Source organism: Monodon monoceros, unplaced genomic scaffold (genome assembly GCF_005190385.1).
Source record: "Monodon monoceros isolate NGI ecotype Baffin Bay Population unplaced genomic scaffold, NGI_Narwhal_1 Super_Scaffold_12, whole genome shotgun sequence".
NCBI lineage: Eukaryota > Metazoa > Chordata > Mammalia > Artiodactyla > Monodontidae > Monodon > Monodon monoceros.
Window position 1 is genome coordinate 152,389,955 of NW_021703768.1, and position 22,828 is coordinate 152,412,782.

At 58.2% G+C, this 22,828-nt stretch overlaps 1 protein-coding gene across 7 annotated transcripts in view; it reads left to right on the forward strand.

The window, feature by feature from the left end:
• The window catches only part of FLT4 (fms related tyrosine kinase 4), a 40,441-nt gene that overhangs the window by 12,797 nt on the left and 4,816 nt on the right, over window positions 1-22,828 (forward strand). For 2 of the 7 annotated variants that reach the window (XM_029217978.1, XM_029217979.1), the window contains exons 1-28: window positions 1,334-1,517; window positions 2,215-2,459; window positions 2,657-2,769; window positions 2,893-3,055; window positions 3,262-3,401; window positions 3,697-3,865; window positions 4,154-4,271; window positions 7,030-7,184; window positions 7,274-7,436; window positions 8,909-9,035; window positions 10,142-10,250; window positions 11,266-11,628; window positions 11,905-12,051; window positions 12,154-12,285; window positions 12,454-12,560; window positions 12,848-12,983; window positions 13,458-13,562; window positions 13,911-14,024; window positions 14,223-14,311; window positions 14,453-14,603; window positions 15,087-15,181; window positions 15,574-15,696; window positions 16,846-16,957; window positions 18,238-18,337; window positions 18,697-18,802; window positions 19,438-19,589; window positions 20,534-20,654; window positions 21,728-21,813. In XM_029217978.1, coding sequence (XP_029073811.1) covers window positions 1,396-1,517; window positions 2,215-2,459; window positions 2,657-2,769; window positions 2,893-3,055; window positions 3,262-3,401; window positions 3,697-3,865; window positions 4,154-4,271; window positions 7,030-7,184; window positions 7,274-7,436; window positions 8,909-9,035; window positions 10,142-10,250; window positions 11,266-11,628; window positions 11,905-12,051; window positions 12,154-12,285; window positions 12,454-12,560; window positions 12,848-12,983; window positions 13,458-13,562; window positions 13,911-14,024; window positions 14,223-14,311; window positions 14,453-14,603; window positions 15,087-15,181; window positions 15,574-15,696; window positions 16,846-16,957; window positions 18,238-18,337; window positions 18,697-18,802; window positions 19,438-19,589; window positions 20,534-20,654; window positions 21,728-21,813 — 3,863 coding nt within the window. In that variant the 5' untranslated portion in view covers window positions 1,334-1,395. Of the gene's footprint in view, window positions 1-1,333; window positions 1,518-2,214; window positions 2,460-2,656; window positions 3,056-3,261; window positions 3,402-3,696; window positions 3,866-4,153; window positions 4,272-6,939; window positions 7,185-7,273; window positions 7,437-8,908; window positions 9,036-10,141; window positions 10,251-11,265; window positions 11,629-11,904; window positions 12,052-12,153; window positions 12,286-12,453; window positions 12,561-12,847; window positions 12,984-13,457; window positions 13,563-13,910; window positions 14,025-14,222; window positions 14,312-14,452; window positions 14,604-15,086; window positions 15,182-15,573; window positions 15,697-16,845; window positions 16,958-18,237; window positions 18,338-18,696; window positions 18,803-19,437; window positions 19,590-20,533; window positions 20,655-21,727; window positions 21,814-22,828 lie in introns of those variants that run through there. The other 5 variants (XM_029217974.1, XM_029217975.1, XM_029217980.1 and 2 more) reach the window with 4 other exon arrangements.

A 22,828-nucleotide genomic window follows, 5' to 3' on the forward strand; every position in this document is an offset into this window, starting at 1 on the left:
GATGCTGGATGAGGGCCTTCTGCCTCTGACCTACGGTGGTGGGGTACCTAGAAAAGTTTGGCCAGCAGGAGGCACAGAGGGAGAGGCCAGCCAGGCCCTGGCAGCCAACTTGTCCAGGTGATGCTGAAATGAGACCTTGGGGTGCAGAGTGTGCCGTCCTGGTGCCTCTTCCTAGGGCAGCTTGGGGTCAGGGTGGTGTAGAACCAAGTATGGTGGGGATTCCCCCAGCCTCTGCCTCCCACAATTAGCTGCCAGGGCAAGACCCCAAGCCTCAGGGAGCTGGGCTAGAAAGGGCAGAGGCGCTGAACCTGTAGGACTGGGGGCTGGGGCAGGATAGTGGGCTGTGCCCCCCAGGAGGACAGGGACTTGGGGGAGGGACAGGACGCAGCCCTGGGCCTCCGGCCACACAGTCCTCTCTTCCTGTTGTCTCAGGATGGTCCTGGCAGGATGCATCTGCTAGAGTTCCAGGTCCAGACCTCCCCTGGGGCCTGCTCCCACCCTCCCCCAGGATCACACACACACACACACACACACACACACACAAATTCACATGCGTGCACACGCAGACATGTCAATGACACACACACAAAAGTCACACACAACACTCACATATCAGTCCTATAAACACAGATCTATGCACACACAGAGACAACACACACGTGTGCATGTGCACACACACATGCAAACACTACACACACTATCCTGCTGGGAGGAGGATGGGGAGTAAGGAGCTGCGTGGGCAGCAGGGCCAAGGTCCTGGAGGGCCGCAGGAGGGTGTTTAACCAGGCGAGGCAGTTATCTGTTTGGGGATTAGCCCTTTTGGAGGAATGGGGGGCTGAGACAGGGAGAGCAGGGAGAGGAGAGCTGGGGCAGCCAGAGGGCGCCTTGGGGGTGAAGAGAAACTGATGGAACCAAGGACATGTGAGCTGGACTCAATGGGACATGGGAGAGGGCGAGGTCACAGGCAGAATTCCAGGGAGAAACCGAGGCCTGAGTTCTGGGCATGTTTGGCGGTCTGCACTGTGCAGGTCTCCCTCACAAACAGTAGCTGTGCATCTGGGGGGAGGAGCCTTCAGGCAGAAATGTGGGGGTCGCAATGCCGAGGAGATGTGCTCCAGGCCTCACCCAATGTAGGATGAGGCCTGTGGTCTCCCCTATTGACTTCACCTTGACAGCTCTGCTCATGCGGGGCTAGAGGTTCAGTCCAGGGCTCAATCAGGGCTCACTTGGGGCTCGGCCCAGTCTGCAGCCAGGGGGCAACCTGAGGTGGAGGTTACCAGTTGTCTTGGGGCCTTATAGGTACTGCTCAGGGCTGAGAGCCTAGGCAGCCCCTGCCCGGGGAGGGGCCCATCAGCACCGGATGGATGTCATCATGTGAACTCATGACCCAGTCCCATGCTAACCCTATCTCACACCCCAGGCCTGGCGAGTGGCTACTCCATGACCCCCCCAACCCTGAACATCACGGAGGAGACACACGTCATCGACTCCAGTGACAGCCTGTCCATCTCCTGCAGGTATTCAGCCCTCAGCCAGGAGGGCAGGGGACTGGGTCCCTCCTACCTGGCAGGCCAAGGAGACTACAGAAGGCCAAGCAGATGGTGGCGGAGCACCCAGAAGGCAGCCTCTCCCCAGGGCAGAGGCCTCGAGGCTTAGGGTTGCTTCCAAGTGGCTTGAGTTGTAGGTGCCTGGAGGCATAGACCATCCCCTGCTCTGCAGACACAGGCACCCTGCACCCACCCCCATTTCACCCATACCCACCCCTCTTAATTTCATATGGACCACAGATCAGTCACCCTGCATCCACCCTTGGGTCACCCCACACTGACCCCAAGCCACCCCATGCCCATGCCCAGGTCATCCTGCATGGACCCCAGGTTGCCTGCACCCACCCTCAGCCACCCTTCACTGGCCCCAGGCCCACCCACACAGACCCCAGACCTGTTATCTTCCCTGCAGCCCCAGCTATAATCTGAGGCTCAGGCTTCTCTGCAGGACAGCCTGCCACATGCAGGCCCAGGAGCCAGGCAGAGGCCCCAAGGGTCTCAGGGAGCACCCTGCCCCAGGTTCATGGTATGTGCCCAAATGCTGGTCTGCCCTGACCTCTGGGTGAGATAAGCTATGGGCCAGGCTTGGCTCCTGAGGAGGTTCCACAGGGACTGTCCCCCAGGGCTGCAGCCTGGGCCCCTCTTGATGTCCTGCATCCTCTGCCAGGGGGCAGCACCCCCTGGAGTGGGCCTGGCCAGGGGCTCAGGATGCACCAGTCACAGGGGAGAAGGACGGCGAGGACATGGGGATCGTGCGAGACTGTGAGGGCACAGATGCCCGGCCCTACTGCAAGGTTCTGCTGCTGCAGCAGGCCCACGCCAATGACACGGGCAGCTACCGCTGCTACTACAAGTATATCAAGGCTCGCATTGAGGGCACCACTGCAGCCAGCACCTACGTATTTGTGAGAGGTGAGAGGGGTCCAGCACTCACCCATGTGGCCACTCAGGAGCCACAGGCAGGGTCCTGGGTCCTGGAGGGGTGGCTGGCACCTGCACCCCCACCCCCAGCCTTTGAACCCCATGGGGCTGCCCTGCAGCCTCAGACCTGGGCAGAGACCCCCCCTGAGCCCCACCTTCCCCTCCCACAACATGCCCCCTCTCCTCAGACTTGGAGCAGCCATTCATCAACAAGCCGAACACACTCCTGGTCAACAGGAAGGACTCCATGTGGGTGCCCTGCCTGGTGTCCATCCCCGGCCTCAACGTCACGCTGCGCTCGGTACAACCCCACGCCAACACCCACCCTGGATCTGGCCCTCCAGTCCTGTCCCTGGGAAACTGCTGCTTCTCTGGCCAAGAGGAAGGGGGCAGCTGGGCGCTGACAGCCACCATGTCTCTACAGCAAAGCTCAGCACTGTGGCCTGATGGGCAGGAGGTGGTGTGGGACGACCGCCGGGGCATGCGTGTGCCCACTCCCCTGCTGCGCGATGCCCTGTACCTGCAGTGTGAGACCACTTGGGGCGGCCAGGCCTTCCTATCCAACCCCTTCCTCGTGCATATCACAGGTAGGGGCTGCCTAGGGCTGTAGGGCCCTCCCCCAGCAACCACTCCCTATGTCCTGGGAGGAGAACTGCAGGAAGAGGACAGGGACCCCCCATTTCACAGTAATGAAGCTGTAGGTGCCATGGTTTGGCTGGTCTCAGTGGGTGCCCTGTACTCTGTGCACGTTGTCCTATGAGGGACATGGGGGTCACTGTGTGTGTGTCACCAGGAAATGAGCTCTATGACATCCAGCTGTTCCCCAAGAAATCACTGGAGCTGCTGGTTGGGGAAAAGCTGGTCCTGAACTGCACTGTGTGGGCTGAGTTCAATTCGGGTGTCACCTTCGACTGGGACTATCCAGGGAAGCAGGTGAGGTCAGCAGCCCTGCCAGGGGCTGTGACTGAATCATCCCCAGGAATCCCCATCACTACCCACACTCACCCTGGTCAGGCACACACTTACCTCTGTGTAGAAGAGGTGCAGACTCAGTCCTGCCCCAGGAGCCCCTGTCTGATACAGAAGTTTTCCTATCCTGAGGAAAACTCTGGGTCTGGGTCCAAGGCTTCTGGAGCTATTGCTGGCTGGGCTGGGGTGTGTGCCTATGGGGGTTAGTTCTCTCAGAGCCAGCCTGCTCTGACCCTATGCTTCCCCTGGTCCTGGGCAGGCAGAGCGGGGTAAGTGGGTGCCGGAGCGGCGATCCCAGCAGACTCACACAGAGCTCTCCAGCATCCTCACCATCCACAACGTCAGCCAGCACGACTTGGGCCCATATGTGTGTCTGGCCAACAATGGCATCCAGCAATTCCAGGAGAGCACTGAGGTCATTGTGCATGGTACGGCCTGTCAGGTCATTGTGCCCAGCATGGCCTGGGCTAGGTCAGTTGTCAAGCCTGGGGAACAAGGGTTCTTGTGCAGTGTGGGCCCAGGGTCATAGGTCATGGTGCACCTGAGCAGTGTGGCGTCCAGCCAGAGGGAAGGGAGGGCCGTGAGTGGACGGACTGCCCGGTTCCCACACCCCAGAAAGCAGGACATCTGGCCACTGGGGGTGGCTGTGAATCCCTGGGTGGTGGTGGGTCAGCGATGCTGGCCCCAGCTTTACCCTGATGCCTCCCGTCTGGCAGAAAAGCCCTTCATCAGCGTCGAGTGGCTCAAGGGTCCCATCCTGGAGGCCACGGCAGGAGACGAGCTGGTGAAACTGCCCGTGAAGCTGGCAGCATACCCCCCGCCGGAGTTCCAATGGTACCTCCCTCGCTCCTGCCCCTCACTACCCACCAGGTCCAATGCAGAAAAGAACCACAGGGAGGGAAGGGCAGCATTCTCCCCATCACGGCCTACTCCTTGAGACTTGGATGGGGAACTGTCCCCGCTATCAGGGCCTGCACCCTGGGCAGGGAACCCTTATGAAGATTCTAAGGAATATGCACATAATGCGATATTTTGGCTAGAGGAAAGTTTGGCCTGAATTGCCGCTAAACTGTGAAAGAGTGTAAATACCGGTCTCCTGTTATGTGTGGGTGTGTGTGGGCACAGCATAGGGCTTTATCTAACTGTTTCCTGCACCCACTCAGCCTCTCTGAGGGCCCCCGCTGGAGGGTGTCATAGAGGGATGACTTCAGGTTTCCTAGGCCCCTCTCCAAACAGGTTGCCACACCCAGGATCCTTCTAACCAGAATTTTGGAGATGTCACAGGGGTTTCACAAATTATTATGGTGCTGGGCCCTGGGCTGATCTGTGTGGCAGTGAGCTAGAACTTCCGGAAGGCCTTCAGGCTCCAGATCCCCAGTTCTGATGTGTGACCTGAGAGTATGGTCTCCCTTGCAGGGTATGCCAAGTGTCAGTGAGGGGTCCCTCACTGGTGGCTTCACCCTCACCGGGCACTCCCGGAGATCTCCCAGAGAGCTCAGGAAGGCATAGCACCCCACCATGCACCCTTCGGCCATCTGAGCAGTCCACTTGGCCTGACCCTGGGAGGTCACACTCTAGCCTGACCCTTATCGTACACATGAGGAAAACAGGCCAGGAAAGGGGAATGGCATTCCTGCCCAAGCCCTGAGCCTCCTGGGAGGAGTCTGCTCCATTCTTTCACAGTTGGCCAGAGGAGCCTTGCCTTCCCAGCCAGGAGCACCTCCCACCAGGCAGGATGACATTTGCTGAAAGCCTGGAGCTGGGCAAGCAGAAGCCCAGACATTCTCAGCCAGCATCCCACTTCATTGGCCATAGGCTGGAAACAGGCTTCTCCTGGGAGAGCCCCCAGATGCCCTGGGCCTGCGCCTTCTGTGACCCTACCTCTGAGGCCACAGGCTTTGGGGTCCATCAGGGGCATCTGATGCAGGACCGGGACCCTTGAGACAGGGTCCGGAAGGGCGCTGATGCAGTCTGGAGCCTCCCTCACAGGTGCAGTCTCTTGGAGATGCCTAGGGCCCAGTACCCTGCCCTCCAAGGCCAGTAGTACTGACCCTGTCTAGGAGGGTGGCCAGCTCTGTTGCATCAGAGATCTGGCCCAGGCCTGATCCTCTGGCAGCTGACTGCCTCTCACCATTCCCACCACATCTGGCCTTTCTTTTCTCATTTGGCCAATACCTTCCTCCAAGAAGTGCTCAGCTGGGCCCACTGTTCACTGAGACACCTGCCCCAGGGCACTAACGGTGACCATAGCTCCACAGGGGCCAACTCTTCCAGGTAATCGTGTGATGATTATGAGTAAGTGAATGGATGGATATCTAGTGGACAGACAGACAGGCTGGTCCTGGTTCCCAAAGCAGCCTCTGTGTGTCCGGCATTGGGCTGACCCTAAAGGCCATATCTTGGGTAGGCCTGATGACACCTGCAAGAAGGTTCATTTGGTTTCCCTGGTTTTCAGATGAGGACACAGGGGCTTGGGTCAGTGAAGCAGTTCACCTTGGATCACAAATGCGGCAGGTGGCAACCAGGATTCTGCACCAGAGACCAGCAGGCCTCGCAGCCTTGGTCCTGCTCTGCCCTGTTGTGTGACTCCTGGCAAGTCACGTCTCTTCTGACTGGGCTGTGGTGTTGCAGCTGAGGGTCAGACCCCCGCATCCCCCTCACTGTTACTCTCTGCCCCGAGGGCTGTGCTTCTCCTAGTGATCCTCTGGCTTAGTAAACCAGGGTAAGGCACCTGCCTAAGGGAGGGCAGCTTCCAGGCAGAGTCCAGAGCTTGGGTTGCAGGAGCACTGCCTGCAGTACTGGGGAGGAGTCTCCTTTGGGATGTGAGTTTATTTATTCATTCACATGTGCGTCGAGCACCTACTTGTGCTGGGCGCTGCTGTGCGTGTAGGGGATATGGCAGTGAGGTGACAGTCCCGGTGCAGCTCAGTAGGGGAGACGGACAGTTAACAGACATACGTGTGAACACCAGCGTGCAGATGAGCAGGCACAGGCCCGAGGGCCGGCTCCCGGTTCACACAGCTTCTCTGACGAGGGGGTGACATGAATGTAGGAGAGAGGGAGACTTGCAGGTGTCTAGCATCCAAGCAAGGCAGGACAGTGAGTTGCATAGCCCTGGGGAGGGGGCAGGGCAACAAGAAGTCCCCATATCTGGAGAGCTCCTAAAAGGGCAGAGCCAGGGTCAGGGCTCCTGGACCCCCATGTGGTAAGGAGCTGTGCCCCTTGGGGACTGCACCTCCACCCCTTCACAGCACACACCGGTGAAGCCTATGAGAGACAGACAAGGCCCCCTGGGGACTGCAGTCGTCCCTGAGCCTATAGGTGTTGTGAGACCCGGTAGGTTGAGCCCGGAGACCATCCCCATAGCATTTAGGCCATCTGTTCCCCAGTCCAGAGTCAGCTGCCGCAGCCCGCACCCCTACTGCTCTTCCCAGCAGCCTGGTCTGGTACAGGAGGGGCCTCTTGCTCCTGGCCACTCCTGCCTCCTGACAGTATATCTCAGTTGTAGGGGCTGGGGTGCTTCATGGAAGGAGTGCCAGGACAGGGCCAGGGTGGTGTCCGCAAAGCCCCCTGAACTCCCTTCCTGGTCCAGGTACAAGGACAGAAAGGCAGTGTCAGGGCGCCATAGTCCACACGTTCTGGTGCTCAAGGAGGTGACAGAAGCCAGTGCGGGCATCTACACCCTCGCCCTGTGGAACTCCGCGGCCGGCCTGAGGCGCAACATCAGCCTGGAGCTGGTGGTAAATGGTATGTGTGGGCAGGACAGGAGAGGAGATGGTGGATAGGCGGGTGTGGTGGGGGAGGCTGACTGATTGGCTGTCTGCCTGTGTCCCCAGTGCCTCCTCACATCCACGAGAAGGAAGCCTCCTCCCCCAGCATCTACTCCCGCCATAGTCGCCAGGCCCTCACCTGTACTGCCTATGGAGTGCCCCCTCCTCTCAGCATCCAGTGGCACTGGCGGCCGTGGACGCCCTGCAAGACCTTCACCCAGCGCAGCCTGTAAGTGTGGCTCCACCCTGTCTCCCCTTACTTCCCAGCCCAATCTCCAACCTCAGTCATAACCCCCACTTACTGTCCACAGCCCTCCCCAGACCCCTGCTCTAAACCCGAACCCTATCGCGATTCAGGGATTGTAGCCAATCCCTGACCTCACCTCGCCTGAGCAAGGCTCGCTTATATCAGTCAGGCCGGGCTGGACACTGGGGATGGTCCAACCCACCCACCTCCCTTGAAAGCAAAGCCCTCCTGACACACAATTGCATATCTGGAGAGGACCTCTGGGCACCAGGGAGGACACCTCTCACGAAACAGGCAGACCTAGGCTAGTTTTGTGAGACTTGTACCAAGCCCCAAGGCACACTAAGTATGTCCAATGCTCATCAGCTCATCTGTGCAGCGCTCACCATGATCCCTTAGAGAGGAGAAAAGTAAGGTCAGAGAAGGGATGTACCTTTCCTGAAGTCATGGAAAAATAAGCAGCAGATCTTGCCCCACTGCTGGGCCACACTGCCCTACCTGACTGGGCTCCAACAGGACAGTCTGGGAGAACAGAGAAAACTTGGACAAACAAGGACCTGGAATGGAGGGGCCAAGGTGGTCAGTGGTCTGGAAGGCACTAGAGAACCAGTGAATGGTGTTGAGCAGGGGAGTAACTAGTCACATTTGCCTTTTAGCAAGAGATCCTAATGGGCAGGGTGCAGGGTCACAGGCTAGGGAGAGACAGGAGCTGGGAACCCAAGGGAGACAGGGTGGCTTATACCGGCAAAGGGGCTGTGGCCCTGGCATGATCAGTTAGGAAGGTTCAGTCAGGGTGGCCAGTCCACAACATTCAAGGCTCATAAGAGATTCTTCTAGACCACGAGGTTGCAGGTCCCTGGCACCTCCAAATGTGCTTCCCTCTTACGCTCTACCGTTATGCTCTGCATGATTACAGAACCCTGGGGCCAACTCTGCTCCATTAGGGACAGACAAGAGCCTCCCTTGGGCCACCCCTTCCCCCCAGACCCCCATCCCAGCAGGAGACCAAAGGTGCTGGGATGCACAGCCAGCCCAGGGAGGGGCTGCAGCTCTAGAAGGGGTAGGGAGGGAGAGGGCTTCCTGTAACAGGATTGGTGACTTTGCTGCCCTAGGAGATCTGGGTGGACTTTGCAGGAAGGGACACATGCAGGTAGAAGCAGGAGGCACAGCAGACTAGAGGATAACCACAGAGCCACGGGCTTGTGGTGCTCTGCAGGCGCAGGTCCTGGCTTACTGGGGAAGGCTGTCTCTGGCAGCTCATGCAGGATGGGTCGCCAGGCCCTGAACAGTGTCCCAGGAACAAAGCCCCCCCACCTCACTTCAGCCCAAGGGCCAGCCTTACCCACCATGATGTGAGATGAATCTGAGTAGGAGAAAAGCTTGACCCTACCCCCAGTGTGGGCCCTCTCTGCCTGTATCCCTGACCTGCCCTTGCCCCTTCTTGTCTTTGGCAGCCAGCGGCGGCAGCAGCGAGACCAAATGCCACAGTGCCAGGACTGGAGGGAGGTGACCATGCAGGATGCTGTGAACCCCATTGAGAGCCTGGACACCTGGACTGAGTTTGTGGAGGGCAAAAATAAGGTATGGGCCAACCAGGCCACTGAGTGGCTGGGGGAGAAGAAGAAAGGAGGTGGGGTGGGGCCCTCTCCTGGCCTTCTAGGTTTCCACTGGGCTTGCAGAACTCTTGCGATAGTAGCTGAGAGTCAGTAACCTTTCTGCAGTGTCTCTGGGCATCAGTTTCCCTGCCTGCATGTAGACTGTGGGGGCCAAACCTCCAACTGCTTCCTAGACAGGGAAGCTGAGATTCAAGGCCATGGGCCCAAGCCACCCAGGGCTAGGAGGGTTGGGGCTGGGGGCCGGCTCCATCCTTACCAAAGGCTGCTGAGCTGCTGGCTCAGGCTGGGGGCAATGCCTAGAAAAGGCCAGGCAGGGGAAGGACTGAACAAAGGCACCCACTTCCTACAGTCACTTCCTGTTTTCCTACACACCTCCAGAGCCTCTTCCTGTTCCAGGCTGGCCAGGAAGTGCCCGGCTTGGGGTGGGGGGGGTGGGGTCTTTGGATGGTAGGCAGGGCCTATGGCCCTCTCTCCTCCTCTGCTTCCAAGCTTCCTACTCCCCCAGGCCAGAGTCCTTCTGGAGCCCTGGAACCCAGCCCCTCCCCTTGCCACTACCCAGGGCACTTGTGGGCACATCACAAAAGCCCTGGGGCATTCATGGGCACATCACAAGGATCTCACACAGTGACCAGCTTCTCCCCTTGGACCACAGGCTGACCCTTGATGTGACCAGAGCATGAATCCTAACTCTGGCTTGGACCATCCCAGTGCTACCAGGCCCCTGTCCCCTCCTCGATATGGCCACAGCCTGAGCCCATCCACAGCCAGAGGTCTCTCTGGTCCTGCCTAATGCTGCCCTCTGACCTCAGCCACAGTTGAGGCCAACTGTCCATAGTGCTGTTCCTTGGGTTTTCTGGGGAGCCACCTCTTGCTGCTGCCCAAGGGTCTCACCACCTTTTCTCTGCCTCACCATTCCTGGTACTGTCTCTGAGCTTTGGTCATCTCCAGCTCAGAGCCTCAGTTTTCCCCATTACTCTGGTGGGCACAGCAACCTCCATGCAGAAAAGGAGGTTGGGGTAGGGGAACTCATGCAGGAAATGGATCCTTATGCCTGACACATGTCCTGTCCAGACGGTGAGCAAGCTGGTGATCCAGGATGCCAATGTGTCTGCCATGTACAAGTGTGTGGTCTTCAACAAAGTGGGCCAGGATGAGCGGCTCATCTACTTCTACGTGACCAGTGAGTGACTTGGGCAGGCCTGGATGGAGGTCAGGAACCAGGTGGACACAGGAGGAGAACAGGCCTGGGAGAAGATGATATGCCTAGATTGGGGCCCATTGAGTTCTGGTGACCTTGAGGCACCCAGGAGAGATATCCAGGGTCCACTGCGCCCCTGGGTCTGGGCAGGAAGGATAGATTTGGAGGTCATAGGCATATGGACTGGGGTGGTAATCCACTGGGATGGATTGGCACCGTCTGCCCCCAGACCTGGAGTGCCTCCCCTACGGGTGCCCTCTCGTTCCCCACAGCCCTGCCTAACTCCACTTCCCTCCCACCCCCTTCCTAAGCCCTGGATCCTGCACAGCAGCTGGTTCCTATGTGCGTTTTGCCCTGGGGGGAAGGTCCATAGTTTCCTCAGATTTTCAAACTTGTTAGTGACCTCAGAAAAGCTAAAAAGATCATGGAAGGACAGTCACTGGGCCCAGAGGTGTAGACGAGGGCATGTGGAAGAAAGATGGATCCAAAGAGAACACTTTGGAGGGGAGAGGAGCCCGTAGGAGCTTGACAATGAATGGCCAGAGGGACAAAAGGAAATTGGGAGGCATTGCCAAAAGCTAATGAAACCAGATTGTTTCAAGGAGAGGACAGTGGTGGGGAGTGTGGTCAGCAGTGAGGGAGAATGGGGACTTAGGCCCCTGCTGAGCCTGGTAGCAAGGAACTCAATGATGATCTGGGATCCTGGGAGAGGTAGGGGCAGCAGCCAGTTGGGGCTTGTCTAGGAAAAAGCTAGAAGGAGGCAAGGCCGGAGGAGACCCTGGTGGAAATGACTTCAGAGAGCTAGTCTCTTGTAAGTGAGAGGGAGAAGAGGGCTCCAGAGTGGTGTCCCTTGCCCCAGATACATGTGATGTACACCCTTAGTTGAGAGCTGAGTGAGTCCAAAGGCCAATGAAAAAGGGAGAGAGAGCCCCTGGGCAGGGGGTAAGTGAGCCAACACTGTGACACAGCTTCATAGTAGTTCCTCCTCCCTCCCCAGCCATCCCCGATGGCTTCAGCATAGAATCGGAGCCATCAGAAGATCCTCTAGAGGGACAGGCCGTGCGCCTGAGCTGCCGGGCTGACAACTACACTTATCAGCATTTGCGCTGGTACCGCCTCAACCTGTCCACGTTGCATGACGCTCACGGGAACCCACTGCTGCTCGACTGTAAGAACGTGCACCTATTCGCCACGCCGCTGGCCGCCAGTCTGGAGGAGGCGGCGCCCGGGGCGCGCCACGCCACGCTCAGCCTGACCATCCCCAGCGTGGCACCAGAACACGAAGGCGACTACGTGTGCGAGGTGCAGGACCGGCGCAGCCACGACAAGCACTGCCACAAGAAGTACCTGTCAGTGCAGGGTGAGGCAGGCAGGGCCTGAGGGCAGGGCAGGGCGGCGCTTCCCAAGGAGCCTTCACCCCCAGCCCAGCATGCGCCTGGGGGGTCCATTACCGAGCCGGAGCCTGCAAGAGCGTCACCCTCCCCAGCCCTTCTGTGGAGGTGCGCAGCCCGGCCCACCCCCGAACTCAAATCCTGACCCTTCAGCTTCGAGAGTTCCCAGCCCTGGAGGGCCCCTTCCTGGAGGGCCCTCCCGCTTTCTGAAGCTCCAATTAGCTCCGTCTCCACCCCGCCCCCAGCCCTGGAAGTCCCGCGGCTCACGCAGAACTTGACCGACCTCCTGGTGAATGTGAGCGATTCCTTGGAGATGAGGTGCCCGGTGGCCGGGGCGCACATGCCCAGCATCGTGTGGTACAAAGATGAGAGGCCGCTGGAGGAAGAGTCCGGTAGGGGGATGGACGTGGGTAAAGGAGGGAGGGGGTCCGGAAGCTGGTGAAGCCAGGCCCCAGACCTACCTGAACTCGAACCTGCACCCCAACTCGCTGCAGGAATCGACCTGGCGGACTCGAACCAGAGGCTGAGCATCCAGCGCGTACGTGAGGAGGATGCTGGGCGCTATCTGTGCAGTGTGTGCAACGCCAAGGGCTGCGTCAACTCCTCCGCCAGCGTGGCCGTGGAAGGTCCGGCCTCCCCTTCACGCCCCTCCACCCACCCTCTGCCTGCCCTTGGCGCCGTCTTCTCGTGGCCACCTCACTGCTAGTTGTGCCCACCAGAAGGGGCACTTCCCGCAAGGTGCACCCTCTCCCTCCTCACAACACGCACACACTAGCCTCTTTCTGCCCACTCAGGCTCCGAGGATAAAGGCAACATGGAGATCGTGATCCTTATTGGCACCGGGGTCATCGCCGTCTTCTTCTGGGTCCTCCTCCTCCTCATCTTCTGTAACATGAGGAGGGTGAGCACTCCTCCCCCAGCTGAGTGTCTCCCCAGCTCCTCATGGGGTCTCTCTCCACCCTGGCTAGCCCTTAAGTTAAGGAATATTGTTCCACGTGGAAGCCTTGTATCCTGGGAGGCCTCCCTGTCCCCTCCATGCTGGGCTCTTACAGGACCAGAGGTTGTCTGTCCATCTGTCCCCTCCTATACTGAAAGTCCCTAAGGAGCTCCCATCTGTCCCAGGCAAAGTTTTACCCAAGCCAGGGTGGTATGGCCAAGTCAATGAGCTGTCCCCATCCACACCCCCAGCCAACCCATGCAGACATCAAGACCGGCTACTTGTCCATCATCATGGACCCTGGGGAAGTGCCTTTGGAGGAGCAGTGTGAATACCTGTCCTATGATGCCAGTCAGTGGGAGTTCCCCAGGGAACGGCTGCACCTCGGTGAGACCCCGCACCCAGCCTACTTCACCCACCCTGTACTGCTGGGCAGAGACAGCTTCAGCTGCTATGGGGCTGGGCAGGCTAGAGCCTTGAAATCCCTCCATTCTCAGAACTCATGCCAGAAAGTCCCACCTAGCCCCCACCTGGCCCGACCTGTCCATCTAGGCATGCATCCCCAGAACAATGATTGGGGCTCTCAATTCCCAGGCCCCCGAGGTCACTTCCTGCTGCTCTAAGCAGGGTGGGCCCATCACACCTGCTGGGAGAGGATGCAGGCCTTCCTGTCTGCCTCTCCTCTCCCTCTCTTCCCACTCCCACTCCCCATGCACTTCCTGTTTGGCAGAGGGGAGCCGAACTTTCCTCCGCCTCCTGGGCCTTCCTTCCTGGCCCTCCACAGGGGTTGTCCCTTCTGCCCAATCCTCTCCACCCTCACCCCCATACAGCTCACCTGGAACCGGCTCCCTGCCCCCACAGGGAGAGTCCTCGGCCATGGGGCCTTTGGGAAGGTGGTGGAAGCCTCGGCCTTTGGCATCAACAAGGGCAGCAGCTGTGACACTGTGGCCGTGAAAATGCTGAAAGGTGTGGGGTCAGCTGGTAGAAGGGGTGGCTGAGCTGGTGAGGATCAGCAGCTCTGGGTGGGCTGGTGGGTCTGTGGTACAGGAGGGGAAACTGAGGTTCAGAACAGATTCTTACCCTAGGTTCTACAGGGAGTCCATGGGAATTAGAGCTGAGCCTGGGGCTCATCTCTGAGTAATACTTACCAGTTCCACCTAAACCCTTTGCCTCAGAGAGGCAGGTGGGATGCGCTGCGCCCACACCAGCAAGAGCACTGGCCATGCCTCAGCTAAGCTAGTGGTGCAGAAAGAGGGTCGTGCAGGGGCTGGGTGGTGGGCTGGGCACCACGCAAAGCCCCCATGTTCCCTCCAGAGGGCGCCACAGCCAGCGAGCACCGTGCCCTGATGTCAGAGCTCAAAATCCTAATCCACATCGGTAACCACCTCAACGTGGTCAACCTCCTGGGGGCGTGCACCAAGCCCAACGGTAAAGAGCTCGGGTGCCCTGGCGGGAGGGTGAGTCCCCCAGGGTGCTCTGTCTTTGTAGGTGCGAAGGGCCAGCTGCGCTGGGAATGGGCGGGGATGAGGAGGGGCGCAGGAGGGCTTTGGGGCAGGGCCGTGGCTGTGGTGCTTGCCCTCCAGCGTACCCTCAGTCACCAAGCTCCTGGCTCCTGCCCTGCCCCAGGCCCCCTCATGGTGATCGTGGAGTTTTGCAAGTACGGCAACCTCTCCAACTTCTTGCGTGCCAAGCGGGAGGTCTTCAACCCCTACGCGGTAGGTAGGCGCCCCACCAGGGGCCAGAGCTCTGCTGGTGAGCAAGCAAGGCTCTTAGATAGGCTGGGGAGAAGGTGTGGGGAGTGCTTTTGCAGTAGATGGCCAGCCTCCTCCCCCTTGGACCTGCTTTGTGCATCACAGGAGAAGTCCCTTGAGCAGCGAAGGCGCTTCTGCTCCATGGTGGAGGGTGCCAAGGCTGACTGGAGGAGGCCAGGGAGCAGCGACAGGGCCCTCCTCACAAGGCTCCTGATGGGCAAGGGTGGAGCAGGACGAGCCCCTCCGGTCCAAGAAGGTAAGAGTCTGGCTTCCCCTTGCCTGAGTTGGCTGGCACACTCATACCTCATGATCAGGGACCCTGGGATAAGCCAGCCTGGGGCCCTCCTGGAGAGACTTATGTGGGAGAGCATGTAATGCACTCTGCCTTAGGAAGGGAGGACACCTCAGGAACAGTTTTCACAGAGACTTTTGATGTTTGATTTGGACATCTAGACATGAACAGGAGTTTGCCCTGCAAACATGGTGGGGAGCAGTCCAGGCAGAAGTAGCAGGAACAGAGGTCGAGTGTGGCAACAGTATTCATTGCTCTGGAAAGTGGTTAGTGGGTGTCACAGAGAGAATGGAAGCTGAGGGGCAGGAGAGGGGGCCAACATGCTTGTTATGCCTGGCCAGGAGGGATGCAGCCAGGTTCAGTGAACAAATGCTCCCTTTGGGGCTGGGTGGAAGATGGGAGCCATGGATAAGGACCCTCCTGAGCCAGCCTCGCTTCTTTGTGCAGCTGAGGACCTGTGGCTGAGCCCACTGACCATGGAAGACCTTGTCTGCTACAGCTTCCAGGTGGCCCGAGGGATGGAGTTCCTGGCCTCTCGCAAGGTGACTGCCCCGGCAGGCTCTTCAGAGGGGAGAAAGGCCAAAACTCACCAGCATGTCAAGCTTGGTCCCAGCTCACCCCACAGCACAGCTATGATCAAGGCGCATCTCTCCCACTTCGCAGAGTTATAAACTGAGCCCAAAGGGTGGAATTGACTTCCCAAGGTCTCCAGCTAGTCAGAGGCAGAGCTAGATATAGAATCAGTCTGTCCCGCTGCATAGCCTCTTCTGCTGTCCGCACGGTTCCACAAGCTCTCTCCATGGCAAGTCCTGGGGGCACACAGAAATCTGTTCTCAAAGAGCAGGGCTCAGGTGGGGCACCCTGGAGCTCTAGGTGTGCGTGTGGCCCCAGGGGCCTGCACTGATCACTGCATTGCACCTCATTGCACCCCTAGTGCATCCACAGAGACCTGGCTGCTCGGAACATCTTGCTGTCAGAAAGTGATGTGGTGAAGATCTGTGACTTCGGCCTGGCCCGGGACATCTACAAAGACCCTGACTACGTGCGCAAGGGCAGTGTGAGTGCAGACCACAGAGGAAGGATGGGGGTTGGGGGCCGTGGAGCAGTGTGGTGGACTCACTGCCATCCACGTGGAAGGTCTGAGGGCCTGCGCCTACAGGGGTTCTGGTGACCTTGCTGAGGCACCTGGAGCAGGTGAGTGGAGACAGGAGCTGACAAACAGGGACCACAGCGCTCCAACTGGCTTGTGTTTGGCCCCGTACCTTGGTCCATTAGGTGGGCACTGACTCCCCATGCCTGCCTACTAGGGGCTGGACATGCAGAGGTGGACCCTACATGGTGTCTGTCTTGGAGGTGGACAGACCTGGTGTAGCAGGGTCACAGCAAAGTACATGGGTGCTAGGTGCAACTTGTGTCTCATTGGTGGTGCTCAGAGGCAGGCATCTGAGCATCCATAGCTGATTAGGGTTTTGCCCCAGGGGAAGAAGGAAGAGGCTTAGAGGGAGGTCAACAGGCAAAATGGGTCCAGGCTATGAGAGGCCCACCGTGAAGGCTTTTGTCCTTCATTCTAACTGGCAGGGGTGTGGAGGTAAGAGTCAGGTGTGTGGTCCAGAAGCCCCCCCCCCCCGCAGGCTGTGAGGAGAGGGGAGTGGGGGTGCTGGGGTGGAGGCAGAGGCAATTCTGGAAGGGCCATGGCCCTCAGGGCTCCCAGGTAGAAGCCATAGGAGGAAAAGCACATCAGAAGCCACAGGAGGAGGGGTCAGGAATGATGCCATGCTTCCAGCTTGGGGACCAAGTGAGTGGAGAAAGGTGGAGCTGGTGAGGGTGTGCAGGGATACAGGTGTTCCTCAGGATGCTGGGCCGAAGGGTCTAGAGCTGGAGGAGGGCTGCAAGTCTTCCATGGGAGAGCACAGAGGAAGAGAGGGGCCCAGATGGACCCAGGAGAACAGTAGCAGGGCAGAAGCCTTCAAGGGAGGAATGAAGGCCTCTGCATCCTACCTGCAACATGGGGGAGGGGGAACAGGGCAAATTGCAAGAGCCATCTGAATACACACAAGGTGGATGTAACCAAAAAGACTTTCTTGGGATGTGACTCCACAGAGTCCTGGGGAGACTGGGGGCAGGAGGAGGGCTGCCCAAGGGTTTGGCCTCTTCCCTCTCTTCCCTCTCTTCCCTCCCCCACTGGGGACACATGTTCCTCCCCCAGGCCCGACTGCCCCTGAAGTGGATGGCCCCCGAGAGCATCTTCGACAAGGTGTACACCACACAGAGCGATGTGTGGTCCTTTGGGGTGCTGCTCTGGGAGATCTTCTCCCTGGGTGAGTGCAGGGCAGGGTGCAGGGGAGGGGGGAGGCAGGATCACAGGTTCCAGGTCACTCCACCAGCCCCTCTGCACAGGGGGCTGCGCAGCCCAGAGGTGCACACCTGGAGCGAGCAGCCCAGGTCATTCTGAGGCAGGTGGTTGGAGAGCCCCCTGCCTCTCCCCTTCACCTCCAGCCTATGCCAGGGCAGAACCCTGTGTTCACTCAGCAGCCCCTGGGGTCAACACAGGTCACAGACGGTAACACCATACGAGTTCCCCCAGATCTCTCCCTCCCTGGCTGAGCCCCTTCCTCACCTGCCATTAGGGATGCTGCTCCTGCTTTGGCAGGGCTGGGAGCAGCTGGGAGGAGACAGGTGCTCACTCAATGACCACACCTGCAAGAACCTCACATGGGAACCTGGGCCCTGCTGGGACCAAGGTGAAGCCCCCCCGCACCAGGGTAGGGGTGAGGCAGTAAACAAGTGGGAAAGTGAAAACACTGAATGGCAGCCGTGACTGATGCTGTTACTAAAAATAAAAGAGCATGGAAGAGCGCAGGAAGGACAGCACTGTGTGTGAGCCAGAGGGGCCAGGAGGGCCCAGGCTGATGAAGGTGGGTGGAGTAGAGGCAGGTGGGCCTGGGAGGATAGCAGTCCAGGGTGAGGGGTTAGCCATGGCCATGGTCCCCGCGTGTTGGAGGTGGACATGGTGTAAGCAGGTGGCATCGGGAGATGCAGTGAGAGCTAGGAGAGGTGGCTCATGCAGCCTCTGCAGACCCGCTGGGATGAGGACCTGAAATTTAAGTCTACTGGGAGCCATGCAGGGTTTTGAAGGAGGGATAGAGCAGTCTGACTCTTGTCTTAAAAGGGTTGTTCCACTGCTGTATGGCTTGCAGGAGCTGTTTTTCCCGTGGTCAGTAGAGGCAAGGAGGGAGCTAGGCAGGGTTAGGTCCTGTTTGCTGGTACAGCCACAGGACTTAAGGAAGAATTAGAGAAAGCTTCTCCTAAGAGGGGTCATCGTGACAGGGCAGCTCAACTGGCTCGTCAAAGCTCTACTGACCCTGATGATCCCAGGATGGGACATGTTTTCGCTAATGTGCCTGTGATAAGCAGTGATGCTCATGGCAGCTCTAGCAAGCGGGTGCCACCGTCCTCTTAACCAGGTGAAGAACTAGCAGTGGGGGAGGGGAGCAGCAGGCCTCTGCCATGGAGGACCAGGACAGAGGCGATTTGGGGTCTGGGCTGAACAGTAGTAGCCTGCTCCCCACACACCCACCCATCCTGTTCCTGCCCTCAGGGGCCTCCCCATACCCTGGGGTGCAGATCAATGAGGAGTTCTGCCAACGGCTGAAAGAAGGCACCCGGATGAGGGCCCCAGAGCTGGCCACTCCTGCCATGTGAGTCTCTTGGGAAGCCGTGAGGCACTGGGGGGCCAGAGGGGTGGGCGGGCATTAGGAAAGGGGAAGAGGGGTTGTGTACGGGCACGGGAAGGGCGGTATGCAGGCAAGGGTGGGAGGTGGGAGGTTGTTCAGTCACAGGGGTGGGGGTGGAGGCCTGCAGACACAGTCTCTCACTCCACCACTGGTCCATTGACAACTCTCCTCCCTGCAGGCAGGAGGGACAGCCCTACCTAGGCCCTGGGGAGGGAGGGAGGCAGAGCAGGTGTGAGGGATCGTTCGGCAGGGGGCTTGGGGTTTGCTGGGGTAGGGTGAGGGGTGCGCTCAGAACACAATCCAGCATCCGGCTGTACCTGCAGACGCCGCATCATGCTGAGCTGCTGGGCCGGAGACCCCAAAGAGAGGCCTGCATTCTCAGATCTGGTGGAGATCCTGGGGGACCTGCTTCAGGGCAGGGGTCATCAGGTGAGCCCCCACTCTCCCTGTCCTGCTACAGCAACCTCTGGCTCCAACCCAGGGACCATCACATGGATGGTCAGAGCCCAACTTTGCCCATGAAGAGCCCCAGGCTGGTCCTCAGGGAGCCTACAAGGAGCCCTGTCTGCCAGCAGAATAGTGATGTGTTCCTCTACCTCCCTCTCTGTCCCTCTGCCCCCTTCACCTGCCTTTGACTTGTATCTCCCCCACAGGGGTGGGGAACAAAGGCAGCTCAAGGCTGGCTCAGGGCAGCTCAGGGCCTCAGCAAGTGCCCTGGGACCTGGAGGAGGGAGCAGGGAGCTGCCTGCTGCCCCAGCCTCAGGGGCTGGAGACCAGCACTTGGGTCCACTTCTGCCCAGGAAGAGGGTGGGAAGCACTAGTGCTGGTTCTTGAGGCTGTGGAGCAGCCGGGGCTCTGGAGTGAGGATGCTCTTGTTGTGCCTACCTCCTCCTTAGATGGGGCACCTGGGAGGGCTGTGGAGAGAATTTGCCTGCTCCTTTAGTCCTTGGTGCCCTTGAGCACAGCACTTGAAGGGTGAGGAACTCCAGCAGTCCTGAGTGCAGGCGTGGGGCTAAGGGGGCACAGGGGCCTCTGACCCTGGCCATTTGTGCCATTCCTGCCAGGAAGAGGAGGACTGCGTGGTTTCCTGTGGCTCTCAGAGCTCAGAGGAGGGCAGCTTCTTGCAGGCGTCCACCACGGCCCTGCATGTCATGGAGACTGATGCTGACATGGAGGACAGCCCACCAAGCCTGTACCGGCACAGCCTGGCTGCCAGGTTAGCCACCCTCTCCAGGTCCAGGGGTCCCCCAGGCAAGGGGGACATAGTATGTTTTATCCTCATCAGTCATCAGGAAAAGTGAACTACAAGGACTTGAGAGGCCATTGTATACCAGCTCAACAAAGTGACATTAAATGACAGTGCCAGTGTCGGTGATGCCCTGGTGGACCTGGTCAGTCTCGGGGCCCCTCCAAGGCCATGCAGCCTTGCGACTTTGCTTTTCTCCACACCTCCTCAGTTCTCCCCTCTGCCATCCTCTGCTTGCCCGCACTCTTAGCCCCTGAGAGGCCCTGCCAATTTCAAGGAAGTGCCCATCTCAGGCACAATGCCCTGGCCAGCTCCACACTGCAGGGAAAGAAAGTGGAGCTGGTGGGGAGAGGGGCGAGTCTCAAGGGCCACTGGTAGGGACCCTGGGAACAGGGCAGGTCACTCGTTAACCTGTATTTAGGATTTAGAATGCAGCCTAAGTTCCCAGAGTTTGGGGTCGGAAGTCTCTTGCCAGTGTATGTCTATAGTCCAAGAAAGTCGTGTATCCACATTCCCATTGACGTTGCTGGGAGAAGGGCTCTGAGACTCCCCACCCCATCTTCCCCAGCATAGAGCAAAGCCAGGCCTGGAGGACAGGAACACCCAGCTGGTTCTTGCCAGGCTCCTTCCACCAGCCGCCGAACAGGCACTCGAATGTTCACACACATACACGCACGTGCAGGTCAGGCAGTAGCTTGCAGCACCGGGACTGCCTGCCTTGTACAGGGTAGCCCATCCTGGGGTGAAGTCCTCCTCCAGTCTCTCTCAAGTTCCATGTCACACATAAGCTGGGTGCCCTCCACTCACCTTCCACACCCTCCCCACTGGAGAGAGGTGCAGAATGAGAGGTGGAAAGAGCTTTCAGGAAGGGTGCTGGAGTGCGTTTCTCAGCACTTAACGTTTTCTCCCCACAGATATTATAATTGTGTGTCCTTTCCGGGATGCCTTGCCAGGGGGACTCAGACCCAGGGTCCCTTCAGGATGAAAACGTTCGAAGAATTTCCCATGACCCTGACAACCTACAAGGCCTCAGTGGTAAGTGGGGTGGGTGCACCTGTGCACCCCAGGTCAGGCCCACTGGGTTCTTTCCACAGGGAGTCAGATGTCAGGAAGTCCTGAGGCCAGCAGCAGAAACCAGCTTGAAAATGTCAAGTCCAGGTTGTGCCTCAGGCATGGTGGGGTCTGGGCACCCATGCAGTGCCACCATGTCTCTGCTGCTTTCACCTGTGCTTTCACCTCCCTCACAGAGGGGCTCACCTCCCTAGCACCCCCTTTCTCTCCCAGCAAGGTAGAAACCCCAGTAGGAACCCAGTGGAAAGATGACTCCTTCTAGATGGTTCTCCTGGGATCGGCCTGAGTCAGGACTCCCCTTTGGTGGTCATCAAGCCGCATGGCCAGAGAGGAGGAGATTGTGTCACTAGAGGAGGAGGCTGGGGTAAGGGGCATGGAAAACCACCTGTGTTCTCAGATGCGGTCAAGCAGAGTAGACCTCTTACAGCTCCGTGAGGCTGAAGGCACAGACAGCCTCCCAGCCTCCCTCCAGATGGGGTTGGTGAGTGAGCGCAGGCCCAGGGGAGGCTGAGTGCAGAGGCGGCAGTGGGTGCCCTGGACCAGAGCCAAGCAGACCCGGGCTCCCATTCCCAGGGCCAGATGAAAATGCTGGGGGACCTCCATCTTTGACAAGAGTGCAGTTCCCCTCCATGGAAATCAAAATGAAAACCACGCCAAGTCAGGCTAAAGGTGACCTAGGCCCCCTAAACCTGGAATGTGTCTAAGGATCATTTTTCTATACTATGAGCTGCCAGATCCTTTCGATACTTCCTTGTTTCTCCCTGTGCTCCTGCTCTGCCTGTGCCTTGAGCGTGTGTATAGCCACCTTTTATGTCTCCCAGTGGGGTGTTCCAGTTTTGCCACCCTCCTGAGTAGTGAGGCATGGCCCCACCAGGCCTCAGTTTCTCCCTCTGTGGTGGGGGCATGTGACCCTAACCTACAGGCCCTGGTGATGGAACGGATGCCTGTTTCCCGCACACGTGGCGCAGGATGAGTGTCAGGTTGGCAGCGGGGCAGGTCCTTGGGGCCCACAGCCTTAGCTTGTTTTCTCTGCACAGGATAGCCAGACGGACAGTGGGATGGTGCTGGCCTCCGAGGAATTTGAGCGGCTGGAGAGCAGGCACAGACAAGAAAGTGGGCTCAGGTAGGGCTTCTGGAGCCTCCTCTACTGGAAGGGGCCAGGGAAGGGAGGCCAGGCCGGCATGTGCCTGTCACTCTCTTACCTGAATCCTTTCATGGCTCTATAGTGCTTTTCTGTGTGTTCAAGGCAGGCCACTCTGGGACTTGAGGCCTTTGTCCACCAGCCTTACCAAAGGCCCCCTCTCCCCGATCACTGTCCTGACCCAGTATGCCTGGTGCTGGTCCCCAAACCTCCCTGCCATTCGAAAGATGCTCAGACAATATCTCTTTGTGAAACCAGGAAAGATCCACCATGCCCAATGCGTGTAACACCCTTCCCCCAGCCAGGGGAGGCCACAGATCATGTGACCTAGAGCTGGCTGGTGTCCTACTTTGATAAGAATATGGTTACAGAGAAATCCTCCTGTGTGCTTGCATAGGGGGGGTGACCTGCATAAACAGTGACCTCCATTTGCCCAAGAAAATAGCCCCTGTCTCTAAAAAAACAAACAAAAAAACTGAATATTTAAACTTTTAAGGGTATATATAAAGTAGTTAAACGTCTACTTATCTACTTTACTAGTTGACTTGCTCATAGCTGTTTAAATGACAGGACCTACAATATTATATAAAACAGTGCTCTTTTCTGCTTTCTTCAGATCCTTGTGTTCAGACCGTTCACTTCCACCTTTGACACCTGTGTCTGTCAGGGTCCCCTTTTTGGGTCATCTGACACAGTTTTTCAGAGCAAATCTTGGCTTCTGCCTAGGCTGTTTTTGAATCAATAGATGTTGTCTCTGAATATTTTACCCTAGACCACAGGTGTTAATTTGTATCACATTAGGATAGTTGATGCCATTTTTTGCCTTTCTGATAGGTATAGTTAAGACCTCTACAACTTAGCCAAATATCTGTTATTTTCCCAGAAGCTTACAAAGGGCATGTTTGCAGCACTGTGGACACTGGTGGTTGTGGGGTCGTATGCCTAAGGATAATTACTGCATCTGTATTATGCATCTTGGCATTTTTTGTTTTTGTTG